This window comes from Bombina bombina, chromosome 6 (assembly GCF_027579735.1).
Source record: "Bombina bombina isolate aBomBom1 chromosome 6, aBomBom1.pri, whole genome shotgun sequence".
NCBI classification, from domain to species: domain Eukaryota; kingdom Metazoa; phylum Chordata; class Amphibia; order Anura; family Bombinatoridae; genus Bombina; species Bombina bombina.
The window spans coordinates 118,708,696-118,723,287 of NC_069504.1; the positions used below are offsets into that span (position 1 = coordinate 118,708,696).

The 14,592-nt window shown below is 36.5% G+C and overlaps 1 protein-coding gene across 1 annotated transcript in view; it reads right to left on the reverse strand.

Annotated features, from left to right (window-relative positions):
- The window catches only part of LOC128662698 (laminin subunit beta-4-like), a 315,199-nt gene that overhangs the window by 175,329 nt on the left and 125,278 nt on the right, over window positions 1-14,592 (reverse strand). Inside the window, exons 15-16 of the mRNA XM_053716585.1 lie at window positions 12,865-13,014; window positions 10,923-11,108 (exon numbers count right to left, since the gene is read on the reverse strand). Of these exons, the coding sequence (XP_053572560.1) occupies window positions 10,923-11,108; window positions 12,865-13,014 (336 nt within the window). The remainder of the gene's footprint in view (window positions 1-10,922; window positions 11,109-12,864; window positions 13,015-14,592) is intronic.

A 14,592-nucleotide genomic window follows, 5' to 3' on the forward strand; every position in this document is an offset into this window, starting at 1 on the left:
ATTGTAACTAAACCTACCCAAAATCCTGGCACACTTATGCATGGGAGGCATGGGTGTAATCAGGGGGTCTTGCAGAAAACAACCTGGAGTGTTTTCTTGCAATATTCAGAGGAATTTGTGTAGATATAGGGGCGTGGTACACTTAAGGGATGTAATTGGATTTTTAAGGAATACAACATTTTCCAATTTGTTACTCTATAGTGCAAATTTTCAATTTATTACTGGGTCCACATAACCAATGTTTGCAAGTGTAAAGAAAAAAATTGACAAAGCTTATTGTGTAAATACAGCCAAGTGTGAAGAAAGTGTTTAAACCATATAAAAGTTGTACCTTTTGAAATACTATTTTACTATTATTTATTAGTGTATTAGTGAAAAAATTAACAGAAAGTGTCTGATTTTTTTATACTGTTTATAACAGCATTTAACCTTATAAAGAAACTAAGTGATTTAGAGGGATTGTGTCTCTAGTAGTCCATAAGAGGGCGCTAATAGTGTAAATATTCTATATTTAGAGTTTTTGGTGAAAACAATTATGTGTGATGAATAGTGTAAATTTCCTATGTAAAAAATATTTGTGTAAATGCTAAGTGACTGACTTCTTAATTAGAATATGTAAAAAACTGTAAACAACAATAATAAATGACTTTAGATAGTGAAATTAAATCAACATGAAATTTATTTAAAAAATTATTACTAAAAAGTTATCCTCATATTTGGTAATTACCACTAGATGTCAAAATTTCTCTGGGACGTCTCCCAGATGTAATGTGAATATTCAAATGAACATATAGAAATTCTATATGTGTAAAAACTGCTGCATAAAAAATTATTAAACACAGAGTCAAATTAAAAAAGGTCCGTTTTTTAAAAACTCAAGAAAGGACTCCAAATATCTACTCGTATTATATATTGAGGATTGATGAACTCAAAGCAGATTTCTATAGTTTGCTTCTTATAATTTACTGAGTACCGCTCTTAGTGCTATGCATGCGGCAAGAGAAGCAAAGAAGTAACTATACATGCCCAAAAGCAAGACCAAAATTCAGCTGTTGCAAACACTCTTGTTTGGAGCTTTTTCAATGTGTGATCCGAAACAGTTAAACGTTCATATACCGCTCTTAGTGCTGTGCACGCGGTAAATCCAACAGCTTATTATATCCTTCAAAAAGGTAAGGATTACTTTACGTTCACCTTTCCAATTCAGAGTGTTCGTATCAGTTTAGTTTTACTTACAGTTCTGACCAAGTTTCTGTATATATCAACAATGATAACCAATAAGTAAGGCTTTTTAAGAGAAGACATTGTGTAACATTACAGCTACATAATAAAACTATGTTGCCTATAATAGGAAATATCATAGAACAGTACAAGGATACATAAGTAACGATTATACAGTGATACTCATCAATACCACCTTAAAGAAATAAATCTTAAATAAAAAAAGAAGATTCCAAGTTAAAGAAAAAAATTGGAAATATTGAATTTCTGACTATTTATAATTAATGTGGATCCAAAATTACCTGTTAAGTACACAAAGAGTTATAAAACAACTAAGTTAAACTATTCCTTTATGAGGAAACACCAGGAACAACAATGAAGTAACCATGGAAAGGTTGAATAATCCACCTTTACACACAATTAAGAAACAACCAATAAGGATCAAGCAGGACATTTAAAAAGAGAGAAGCTACTAGTCACCAGCATCTTGATAAAGCTCTGGGAAGAGCGAAACGCGTCGAGCTGTGTGACCTTTCTTTTATCTATGAACTTACATTCAAATCATATCTGATATACAGATTATTAAAATAACCCGGGTTATCATTTTCTTACATTTCCATCCCACCAACCAATTGGGGAACTGCAAAGGACCTTCACTATCAACTGCGTGCATAGCACTAAGTGCAGCTGTAATTCTCAACCAAGGAATACAAAGTGACAGTATACATAACAGCGATCTCACTGCCATTGAAAGACGACCTCCCACGAAGGAGTGTGACGTCAGACGCTGAGAACAGACAACGGAGCGAGAGAACAGCATGGAGAAGCAGTAAGCGGCCAGAGCAGTGCGGTCTCCCATAACAGTAAGAACTGTAAGTAAAACTAAACTGATACGAACACTCTGAATTGGATTGGTGAACGTAAAGTAATCCTTACCTTTTTGAAGGATATAATAAGCTGTTGGATTTACCGCGTGCACAGCACTAAGAGCGGTATATGAACGTTTAACTGTTTCGGATCACACATTGAAAAAGCTCCAAACAAGAGTGTTTGCAACAGCTGAATTTTGGTCTTGCTTTTGGGCATGTATAGTTACTTCTTTGCTTCTCTTGCCGCATGCATAGCACTAAGAGCGGTACTCAGTAAATTAGAAGAAGCAAACTATAGAAATCTGCTTTTAGTTCATCAATCCTCAATATATAATACGAGTAGATATTTGGAGTCCTTTCTTGAGTTTTTAAAAAACGGACCTTTTTTAATTTGACTCTGTGTTTAATAATTTTTTATGCAGCAGTTTTTACACATATAGAATTTCTATATGTTCATTTGAATATTCACATTACATCTGGGAGACGTCCCAGAGAAATTTTGACATCTAGTGGTAATTACCAAATATGAGGATAACTTTTTAGTAATAATTTTTTAAATAAATTTCATGTTGATTTAATTTCACTATCTAAAGTCATTTATTATTGTTGTTTACAGTTTTTTACATATTCTAATTAAGAAGTCAGTCACTTAGCATTTACACAAATATTTTTTACATAGGAAATTTACACTATCCATCACACATAATTGTTTTCACCAAAAACTCTAAATATAGAATATTTACACTATTAGCGCACTCTTATGGACTAGAGACACAATCCCTCTAAATCACTTAGGCCTAGATTTGGAGTTCGACGGTAGCCGTCAAAACCAGCGTTAGAGGCTCCTAACGCTGGTTTTGGCCGCCCGCTGGTATTTGGAGTCATTGATTAAAGGGTCTAACGCTCACTTTTCAGCCGCGACTTTTCCATACCGCAGATCCCCCTACGCCATTTGCGTATCCTATGTTTTCAATGGGATCTTTCTAATGCTGGTATTTAGAGTCGTTTCTGAAGTGAGCGTTAGAGCTCTAACGACAAAACTCCAGCCGCCTGAAAATAGCAGGAGTTAAGAGATTTCTGGCTAACGCCGGTTCATAAAGCTCTTAACTACTGTACCCTAAAGTACACTAACACCCATAAACTACCTATGTACCCCTAAACCGAGCTCCCCCCACATCGCCGCCACTCGATTAAAATTTTTAACCCCTAATCTGCCGACCGCCACCTACGTTATACTTATGTACCCCTAATCTGCTGCCCCTAACCCCGCCGACCCCTATATTACATTTATTAACCCCTAACCTGCCCCCCACAACGTCGCCGCCAGCTACTTAAAATAATTAACCCCTAATCTTCCGACTGCAAAGCGCCGCCACCTACGTTATCCCTATGTACCCCTAATCTGCTACCCCTAACACCGCCGACCCCTATATTATATTTATTAACCCCTAATCTGCCCCCCTCAACTTCGCCGACACCTGCCTACACTTATTAACCCCTAATCTGCCGAGCAGACCTGAGCGCTACTATAATAAAGTTATTAACCCCTAATCCGCCTCACTAACCCTATCATAAATAGTATTAACCCCTAATCTGCCCTCCCTAACATCGCCGACACCTACCTTCAATTATTAACCCCTAATCTGCCGAGCGGAGCTCACCGCTATTCTAATAAATGTATTAACCCCTAAAGCTAAGTCTAACCCTAACACTAACACCCCCCTAACTTAAATATAATTTACATCTAACGAAATAAATGAACTCTTATTAAATAAATGATTCCTATTTAAAGCTAAATACTTACCTGTAAAATAAATCCTAATATAGCTACAATATAAATTATAATTATATTCTAGCTATTTTAGGATTAATATTTATTTTACAGGCAACTTTGTAATTATTTTAACCAGGTACAATAGCTATTAAATAGTTAAGAACTATTTAATTGTTACCTAGTTAAAATAATAACAAAATTACCTGTAAAATAAATCCTAACCTAAGATATAATTAAACCTAACACTACCCTATCAATAAAATAATTAAATAAACTACCTACAATTACCTACAATTAACCTAACACTACACTATCAATAAATTAATTAAACACAATTCCTACAAATAAATACAATTAAATAAACTAGCTAAAGTACAAAAAATAAAAAAGAATTAAGTTACAAAAAATAAAAAAATATTTACAAACATAAGAAAAATATTACAACAATTTTAAACTAATTACACCTACTCTAAGCCCCCTAATAAAATAACAAAGCCCCCCAAAATAAAAAATTCCCTACCCTATTCTAAATTTAAAAAGTTACAAGCTCTTTTACCTTACCAGCCCTGAACAGGGCCCTTTGCGGGGCATGCCCCAAGAATTTCAGCTCTTTTGCCTGTAAAAGAATAAATACAATACCCCCCCCCCCAACATTACAACCCACCACCCACATACCACTAATCTAACCCAAACCCCCCTTAAATAAACCTAACACTAAGCCCCTGAAGATCTTCCTACCTTGTCTTCACCATCCAGGTATCACCGATCCGTCCTGGCTCCAACATCTTCATCCAACCCAAGCGGGGGTTGGCGATCCATCATCCGGTGCTGAAGAGGTCCAGAAGAGGCTCCAAAGTCTTCCTCCTATCCGGCAAGAAGAGGACATCCGGACCGGCAAACATCTTCTCCAAGCGGCATCTTCGATCTTCTTCCATCCGGTGCGGAGCGGGTCCATCTTGAAGCAGGCGACGCGGATCCATCCTCTTCTTCCGTTGTCTCCCGACTAATGACGGTTCCTTTAAGGGACGTCATCCAAGATGGCGTCCCTCGAATTCCGATTGGCTGATAGGATTCTATCAGCCAATCGGAATTAAGGTAGGAATTTTCTGATTGGCTGATGGAATCAGCCAATCAGAATCAAGTTCAATCCGATTGGCTGATCCAATCAGCCAATCAGATTGAGCTCGCATTCTATTGGCTGATCGGAACAGCCAATAGAATGCAAGCTCAATCTGATTGGCTGATTGGATCAGCCAATCGGATTGAACTAGATTCTGATTGGCTGATTCCATCAGCCAATCAGAAAATTCCTACCTTAATTCCGATTGGCTGATAGAATCCTATCAGCCAATCGGAATTCGAGGGACGCCATCTTGGATGACGTCCCTTAAAGGAACAGTCATTCGTCGTTCAGTCGTCGGTCCGGATGGATGTTCCGCGCTGGAGGTCTTCAGGATCCTGCCGCTTCGCTCCAGATGGAAGACCATAGAAGATGCCGCCTGGATGATGACTTCAATCGGATGGAAGATCCTCTTCTGCCCCGCTTGGATGAAGACTTTGACCGGATCATGGACCTCTTCAGCCCCCCGCTTGGGCTTGGATCAGGACATCGGAGGAGCTCTTCAGGACGGATCGGTGAACCTGGATGGTGAAGACAAGGTAGGAAGATCTTCAGGGGCTTAGTGTTAGGTTTATTTAAGGGGGGTTTGGGTTAGATTAGGGGTATGTGGGTGGTGGGTTGTAATGTTGGGGGGGGGTATTGTATTTATTCTTTTACAGGCAAAAGAGCTGAAATTCTTGGGGCATGCCCCGCAAAGGGCCCTGTTCAGGGCTGGTAAGGTAAAAGAGCTTGTAACTTTTTAAATTTAGAATAGGGTAGGGAATTTTTTATTTTGGGGGGCTTTGTTATTTTATTAGGGGGCTTAGAGTAGGTGTAATTAGTTTAAAATTGTTGTAATATTTTTCTTATGTTTGTAAATATTTTTTTATTTTTTGTAACTTAGTTCTTTTTTATTTTTTGTACTTTAGCTAGTTTATTTAATTGTATTTATTTGTAGGAATTGTGTTTAATTAATTTATTGATAGTGTAGTGTTAGGTTAATTGTAGGTAATTGTAGGTAGTTTATTTAATTATTTTATTGATAGGGTAGTGTTAGGTTTAATTATATCTTAGGTTAGGATTTATTTTACAGGTAATTTTGTTATTATTTTAACTAGGTAACAATTAAATAGTTCTTAACTATTTAATAGCTATTGTACCTGGTTAAAATAATTACAAAGTTGCCTGTAAAATAAATATTAATCCTAAAATAGCTATAATATAATTATAATTTATATTGTAGCTATATTAGGATTTATTTTACAGGTAAGTATTTAGCTTTAAATAGGAATCATTTATTTAATAAGAGTTAATTTATTTCGTTAGATGTAAATTATATTTAAGTTAGGGGGGTGTTATTGTTAGGGTTAGACTTAGCTTTAGGCGTTAATACATTTATTAGAATAGCGGTGAGCTCCGGTCGTCAGATTAGGGGTTAATAATTGAAGTTAGGTGTCGGCGATGTTAGGGAGGGCAGATTAGGGGTTAATACTATTTATGATAGGGTTAGTGAGGCGGATTAGGGGTTAATAACTTTATTATAGTAGCGCTCAGGTCCGCTCGGCAGATTAGGGGTTAATAAGTGTAGGCAGGTGTCGGCGACATTGTGGGGGGCAGATTAGGGGTTAATAAATATAACATAGGGGTCGGCGTTGTTAGGGGCAGCAGATTAGGGGTACATAGGGATAACGTAGGTTGCGGCGGTTTACGGAGCGGCAGATTAGGGTTTAAAAAAAAAATGCAGGGGTCAGCGATAGCGGGGGCAGCAGATTAGGGGTTAATAAGTGTAAGGTTAGGGTGTTTAGACTCGGGGTACATGTTAGAGTGTTAGGTGCAGACGTAGGAAGTGTTTCCCCATAGGAAACAATGGGGCTGCGTTAGGAGCTGAACGCTGCTTTTTTGCAGGTGTTAGGTTTTTTTTCAGCTCAAACAGTTCCATTGTGTCCTATGGGAGAATCGTGCACAAGCACGTTTTTGAGGCTGGCCGCGTCCGTAAGCAACTCTGGTATCGAGAGTTGCATTTGCGGTAAAAATGCTCTACGCTCCTTTTTTGGAGCCTAACGCAGCATTTGTTTGAACTCTCGATACCAGAGTTAAATTTATGGTGCGGCCAGAAAAAAGCCCGCGGAGCGTTAACAGCCCTTTTACCGCCAAACTCCAAATCTAGGCCTTAGTTTCTTTATAAGGTTAAATGCTGTTATAAACAGTATAAAAAAATCAGACACTTTCTGTTAATTTTTTCACTAATACACTAATAAATAATAGTAAAATAGTATTTCAAAAGGTACAACTTTTATATGGTTTAAACACTTTCTTCACACTTGGCTGTATTTACACAATAAGCTTTGTCAATTTTTTTCTTTACACTTGCAAACATTGGTTATGTGGACCCAGTAATAAATTGAAAATTTGCACTATAGAGTAACAAATTTGAAAATTTTGTATTCCTTAAAAATCCAATTACATCCCTTAAGTGTACCACGCCCCTATATCTACACAAATTCCTCTGAATATTTCACATATATATAAGTTGGAAGGAGCTTATATTTATAGGGAGTTTGGGATTTGACAGTTCCAGCGCTCTATTCACTCTAAACTAAACAATTGTTTTCTTGCAATAACTTACAACAGGCTCTCCTAAATCATAGTAAAAAAGCAATGTGTGTGTAAAAATGAAAATTGAAAAATTACCACCATACACTTTCTTCATTAGGGTGTCAATTTTTCAAATATATGCACATTCATGGCAAGAAAATAAATTGGGGTACGTAAAAAGGCCCCCAAAAAGAAGATAGGCAAAGAAGATATGTTAAATGTGAAAACAAATCACAAACACATGTCAGAAGTTTGGCATTGCACCCCCCCAAACAAGCCAACAAACATATGAAAAGGTGGTATCACTGTACTCAGGAGATATTGTTGAACACAAATTGAGGTGTTTTGTGTCAGTAACACTTAACAGGAGCTGAGAATTCATGCCTAAATTAAAATGTGTTTAAAAAAAAAATGACTATGCAAAAGTTTGACAAAGACTGGTTGTTGAATTAATGCATGGAAAGTGTTAACATTCCAGAATTTCAAATACCCTAGGGTGTCTATTTTCAAAAATATATGGTTTGATGGGGGTAAATTAGATTGGCCGGCTTCAAAAATGTCCCAAATAGGACATGGGTGCATGAGATGTGAAAATTCCAAGTTGGAAAACTGGAATACGCTTTTTAGACCCCTGAGAACCTGACAAACCTATTCATGGGTGGTATCACTGTACTCAGGAGATGTTGTTGAACACATATTGAGATTTTTTGTGTAATTAACACATAACAGGAGCTGAGAATCCATGCCTAAAGTACAATGAGTCTGAAAAATAACACAAAAAAATGACTACCCAAAAGTTTGACAAAGACTTGTGGTTGAATTAGTGCATGGAAAGTGTTAAAATAAGAGCATTTAAAATACCCTAGAGTGTCTACTTTTCAACAATATATGGTTTGATGGGAGCAAATTGCATTGGCTGGCTTCAGAAATGTCCCAAATTGGACATGGGTGCATAATGACAGATGTGAAAATTCCAAGTTGGAAAACTGGAATGTGCCCCCTAAAAATAAGGCCTTTTAGCCCCCTGAACACCCGACAAACCTATTCATGGGTGGTATCACTGTACTCAGGAGATGTTGTTGAACACATATTGAGGTGTTTTTTTTATCAGTAACACATAGCAGAAACTAAGAATCCATGTCTAAAGTACGTGTGAAAAATAATAATAAAAAAATACTATCCAAAAGTTTGACAAAGACTAGTGGTTGAATTAGTGCATTGAAAGTGTTAAAATACCAGCTTCTCAAATACCCTAGGGTGTCTACTTTTCAACAATATATGGTTTGATGGGAGTAAATTAAATTGGCCGGCTTCAGAAATGTCTCAAATAGGACATGGGTGCATGATGATAGATGTGAAAATTCCAAGTTGGAAAACTGGAATGCGCCCCCTAAAAATAAGGCCTTAAAGCCCCCTGAGAACCCAACAAACCTATTCATGGGTGGTATCACTGTATTCAGGAGATCTTGTTGAACACATATTGAGGTTTTTTTTTTTCAGTAAACCATAACAGGAACTAAGAATCCATGCCTATAATACGAGTGTGAAAAATAACACAAAAAATGACTACCCAAAAGTTTGACAAAGACTAGTGGTTGAATTAGTGCATGAAAAGTGTTAAAATACCAGAATTTCAAACATCCTAGGGTGTCTACTTTTCAAAAATATATGGTTTGATGGAGGTAAATTACATTTGCTGGCTTCAGAAATGTCCCAAATAGGACTTGGGTGCATGATGATCAAATGCGCCCCCTAAAAATAAGGCCTTTTAACCCCCAGAGAACCTGACACACCTATACATGGGTGGGATCACTGTACTCAGGAGATGTTGTTGAATACATATGGGTTCTCAGTAAATGTATTCTTAAATTGCTATTTTGTAAAAAAATCACCAATTTCTTTATTTATTTTTTAAAATTTGTTTTAAAATTTGTCATAGATTGGTGGTAAAAAGAGTCAAAATACCCCAAAGTTTAATACCTTAGGTTGTCTTCTTTTAAAAAATATATACATGTGCACGGTTATTCAGGGATTCCTGACAGATATCAGTGTTACAATGTAACTATCGCTAAATCTGAAAAAAAAAAATTTGAAATAGCAAAGTGCTACATGTATTTATTGCCCTATAACTTGCAAAAAAAAGCAAAAAAGATGTAAACATTGGGTATTTCTAAACTCAGGACAAAATTTAGAAACTATTTAGCATGGGTGTTTTATGGTAGTTGTAGAAGTGTAACAGATTTTGGGGGTCCAAATTAGAATAAATGTGTTTTTTTCATTTTTTCATCAAATTTTATAAAAAAAAATATATTAAATTATAAGATATAATAAAAATAATAGTATCTTTAGAAAGTCCATTTAATAGTGAGAGAAACGGTATATAATATGTGTGGGTACAGTAAATGAATAAGAGGAAAATTACAGCTAAACACAAACACCGCAGAAATGTAAAAATAGCCTTGGTCCCATACGGTCAACAAATGGAAAAGTGGTCTGGTCACTAAGGGATTCAACTGGAAATACAAGGACACAGTACACAAAAACATAGGGCTACAATACAAGTGGAGGTTAAGCAATAGTGCAGGGTGTGTTTGGTCTCACGAAAAGAATAACACAGCCTTTTTAATCTAGATACACATCTTAAACAATCTTCACCAAGGTCCATTTCATTTTTGATTGCATGTTACTCCTTACCAATTACACTTTTACAATTTATCCTAATTTTCCAAAAAGGCATGTTTTGATTAAATTACTTACAGACTTATTTTTTAAAACAGGCACATGAAAATGTAATATTCTGCAGATCTCTTGTATTAATTATTAAGTTTTCTGTTATATCGTTTAGAACTGGATTATTCATTGCAAACAATGTATATGTCAATAAATGTACAAAGCTATATTAATTATTATAAGATCTTTAAGCAGTGGTCAGTATCTCTAAAACTTGTGACATTGTATTACTTTATTTTACTAATCATCTGTTTAAATTCCAAAATGGTCAACAACATGAACATTAAGGGGCCGAATTATCAAGCAGTTATGAAGCCATGGTCTAAAGACCGCTGCTCCATAACTTGTCCGCCTGTTTTGAGGCTGCGGACATCAATCCGCCTGATCCTATACGATCGGGCTGATTGGCACCCCCTGCTAGCAGCCGATTGGCCGCGAACCTGCAGGGGGAGGCATTGCACAAGCAGTTCACAAGAACTGCTTGTGCAATGATAAATGCCGACAGTGTATGCTGTCGGCATTTATTGATGCACATTGGACATGATACGCTACATTGTATCATGTCCGCTCGCACTTTCATAAATCAGCCCCTAAATCATAAATTTGCCTATAAGAATGGAACTTACTACTTTACCTCAGGTTCATAACGAATGGCGAGTACAAAGTCCATTGGGAAGGGAATATTGTCTACAGTAAATCTCAGGCCAGCTCCATTCAGAACGCGTGCAAATCCAGGTCCAGTCCACGTCACTGGAACATCAGGAGTAGGTTGCCGTAGCACTAGCTCCACAACACTATTTTTACCAAATGGTATAATCTCCTACGTAGGAAAAATGTAGACTGTAATTATTGAAACATTTGTTACTCTGATCAATGCAATACATTTATGTGAATACGAATAGTGTAAGCGCAATTAAAGGGATATTACATAGTATAAGAGTGTAATATAAATGTTTAATTATACATAGTTAAAAAAAACCTTTGCAATATACTTTCATTATTTTGTTAACTTTTCCTATCATTTAACTCTGAAAATAGTTGATTTTCTAAATTTCACTGAGTTTCTATAAAGTCATGGGTGCTACCATGTTTGTACTTAAGTTGCCCCTTATCTGTTACCCCTGATGAAGAGACAGGTATAAAGCAAGCTATAAAAGAGATGGTCCAAACAGGGCTGGGGGGAACATAAGATAATCTGAAAGGTATTCCACACAGCTTTGCTTGCAGAAACCGAGACTAAGGGGTCCATTTATTAAGCAGTGGGTGCTGCTTCGGAGACTAATCATTTTAGGTCCGCCTTAAATGGATGTAAGACCACTGCTCCATTACTTCTCCACCATCTTTTAGGTGGTGGACTGAAATCATCCCGATCCGATCCAAACAGAATGATTGACAGCCCCTGGCCGCCACTGAGCAGGGGACGGCATTGCACAAGCATTTCACCAGAAATGCTTGTGCAATGTTAAATGACGACAGCGTATGCTGTCGACATTTAGCTAGGTCGAGAAGACAGGATTCGCTACAGCGAATCTTGTCCGATCGATCCTTGTTAAATTTACCCCAAATAGTAAACTAGTTCAATCATTACTTTATATAAATTAAAGTACTTTATAGAAACTAAACCTTTACACTTATATATTCAATATTTAAAAACTAATTAAAATTGCAAAAATACATCTACATATTATTCTAAGGCTAGTCTTTGATTTGAATACATCATTATGCCTAGCATGTATTTAATGTTTAACATACCATTGGAAAATATCTGCATAAACATAAATGTTTCATGGGCTTATAAGTCTCTGCTATTTTGTTAACTAAATTATATATATATTAAAATTATATATTGTTGAAAGTATTAAAAAAAAAAAAAATCAATACCAGAACAATTATCTTAAAGTGATGGTAAACGTAATAGTTTTTAGTTACAATATTTGTAATCATAAAGTAAAACATTCATGAAAGGCTTTTTAAACGCTTAATTTTTAAAAAATAATTACCCTTTCATGTTTTCAGATATTCCACCGTTTTTCCGCCCATTATGGATACTCTATTTCTTACTTCAGTGACGATTCAGACTGTAGCCAATTGTATCGCTTCCCCTTTGGCATCCAAAAAAAGGGGGATTATTATTTACTTGCTGGACACCATAGGGACGCAATACAATTGGCTACAGCATAAATTGTCACTGAAGTAATAAATAGAGTATCCGTTAAGGTTGGAGGAACGACGGAAAAAATAAAGCTCACATGATGCATTATGCAAACTAACTGCAAGCAAATCATACAGCTGTACAAAAGTGGCCAGTATTACTTATCAGTGAGTGTGCATTGCTTCTGTCATAGTGTGTGAGAATACTTGAGCTCCAAGATGGCGTCGCCCAGTATTAAGGAGGCGGAGCTTCAGTAGCAGACACATTTAAACTATTAAAACAGGAAAACTGATTTGAAAAGCGTTGCAGGAACAGGATGATATGCAATAACATTGTGAGTAATTACCATTATTTTGCAGTTGTGCACATCAGTTTATTGTCCCTTTAAAAAAAAAAAAGGAAAAGAACAAAAACACATGTATACCTGTGTCTGACGTTTTTCTCTTAGAATATGTTTTTCTCTTACGCTTCTTTTTCTCATCTTCTTAAGTATTATTCTGCCATTTTCAAATCTAAAATCTATGCCTTGTTGGAGAAAGTAATCTTTGCACTTCGGTAAAGGAGATGGACTGACCTAAAAAAAAAAATGTTGATTAAAATTAATACTTGTCTATCTTTCTTTGTCCTGATGCTAATATGTTATTTTTCATTAAAAGGCCAATGATCATATTATGATTGTGACTCACATCAGTGTACTTGTTTTCAAAAAGTTTCTAACAACAATTCTATAAGTTTAGCCGAATGTGCCGACCGTTTCACCGCTGTGAAAATTGAATGCCATTCTGTAATTGGGATTAAAAATGGTAAGTCTCTATTCCATTCTTTAGTAAATGTTGGTAAATCGGTTTCAATTGCTGTAGTCAATAGTTTATATGTACAGGAAATTGTGTGACAGTTAGAAGAGGAAGAACTGCACAGTATCTCAAATTGTGTTTGTTGCCTATTTAGGTGGGATTTATGTGAGGACTGAAAGTAGTGGCTAAGTTGGAGGTACTGAAACCACATACTGAAAAATCCATTGCCCAAGGATTCCATGGAATGTCTAGGTAGTAAATTACCACCTTCTGTCAATACATAGGCTGGTAACCGAAGATGAATGTCCTTGGTACCTGTTGGGGTGAAAGTGAGTCCCTGTGGAAAGTTATCATTCTGTAGTATAGGTGTCAGTGGGGAGGGTATTGAGGACAAATTAGGGTGTGTTTTAACTATCTCTATCCATGTATTAAAAGTCTCATGTATGATTGGGTTATTAAGGTATTTGGTCTTGGATCAATATATATCAGTCCAACACATAGAGCCCAATTGGGTACAACTGGAGAGTTCATGCTCAAGTTTAACCCATTGTTTATGATGATGCTCTTCAAACGAGCACCAATCTATAATTCTTGAAAGAAATATGGCGTTTCTGTATTCCCTTATGTGTGGGACCCCTAAGCCTCCCTGGGTGGTGTTTCTGTATAGGGTTGATTTGGCAATTCTTGGTGGTTTGGCTTTCCAAATATAAGCGTTTTGGAGTTTTGGGATCATGGATTTTGGGAGGGGGATGGGTACAGTCTGTAAAATATATAAAATCTTAGGGAGTAATGTCATTTTAGCTGCTCCTATTCTACCCAACCAGGATATAGATTTAGGGGACCAAGTCTCAGTGTTTGAGAGTATATGTGATGTTAGTGAGTCATAGCTGAGTTTGATTAACTCCTCTTGAGTTGGGGATAGATATATGCCTAAGTATTTAAAGGATTGAGTATTGAATGTGAATGGGGCAATATATTGGAGGTGTATTAAGTCTGTCATGACGTGAACTGGTAGAATGACTGACCTCATAATTTATAGAAAAATTAGACAAGTCTCCATAGTCCTTGAGAATTGAGTGAGCTGCCTTGAGGGATCTTACAGGATTTGTGAGCATCATAAGGAGGTCGTCTGCAAATAGGGCCAGTTTGTACTCTGAAGTTTTGATTTTAATACCTTCCACTAAATTTGAGGAGCGTAAAATAGCAGCAGCCAGAACTTCCATAGACAAAACAAATAGCAAGGGAGAAAGAGGGCAACCTTGACGGGTACCATTTCGGATTGGGAAGGGATCTGACAAGAGGCCATTGACCTTGATTTTGGCTGTAGGGACAGTATATAGTGCAGTAATTTTAGATAT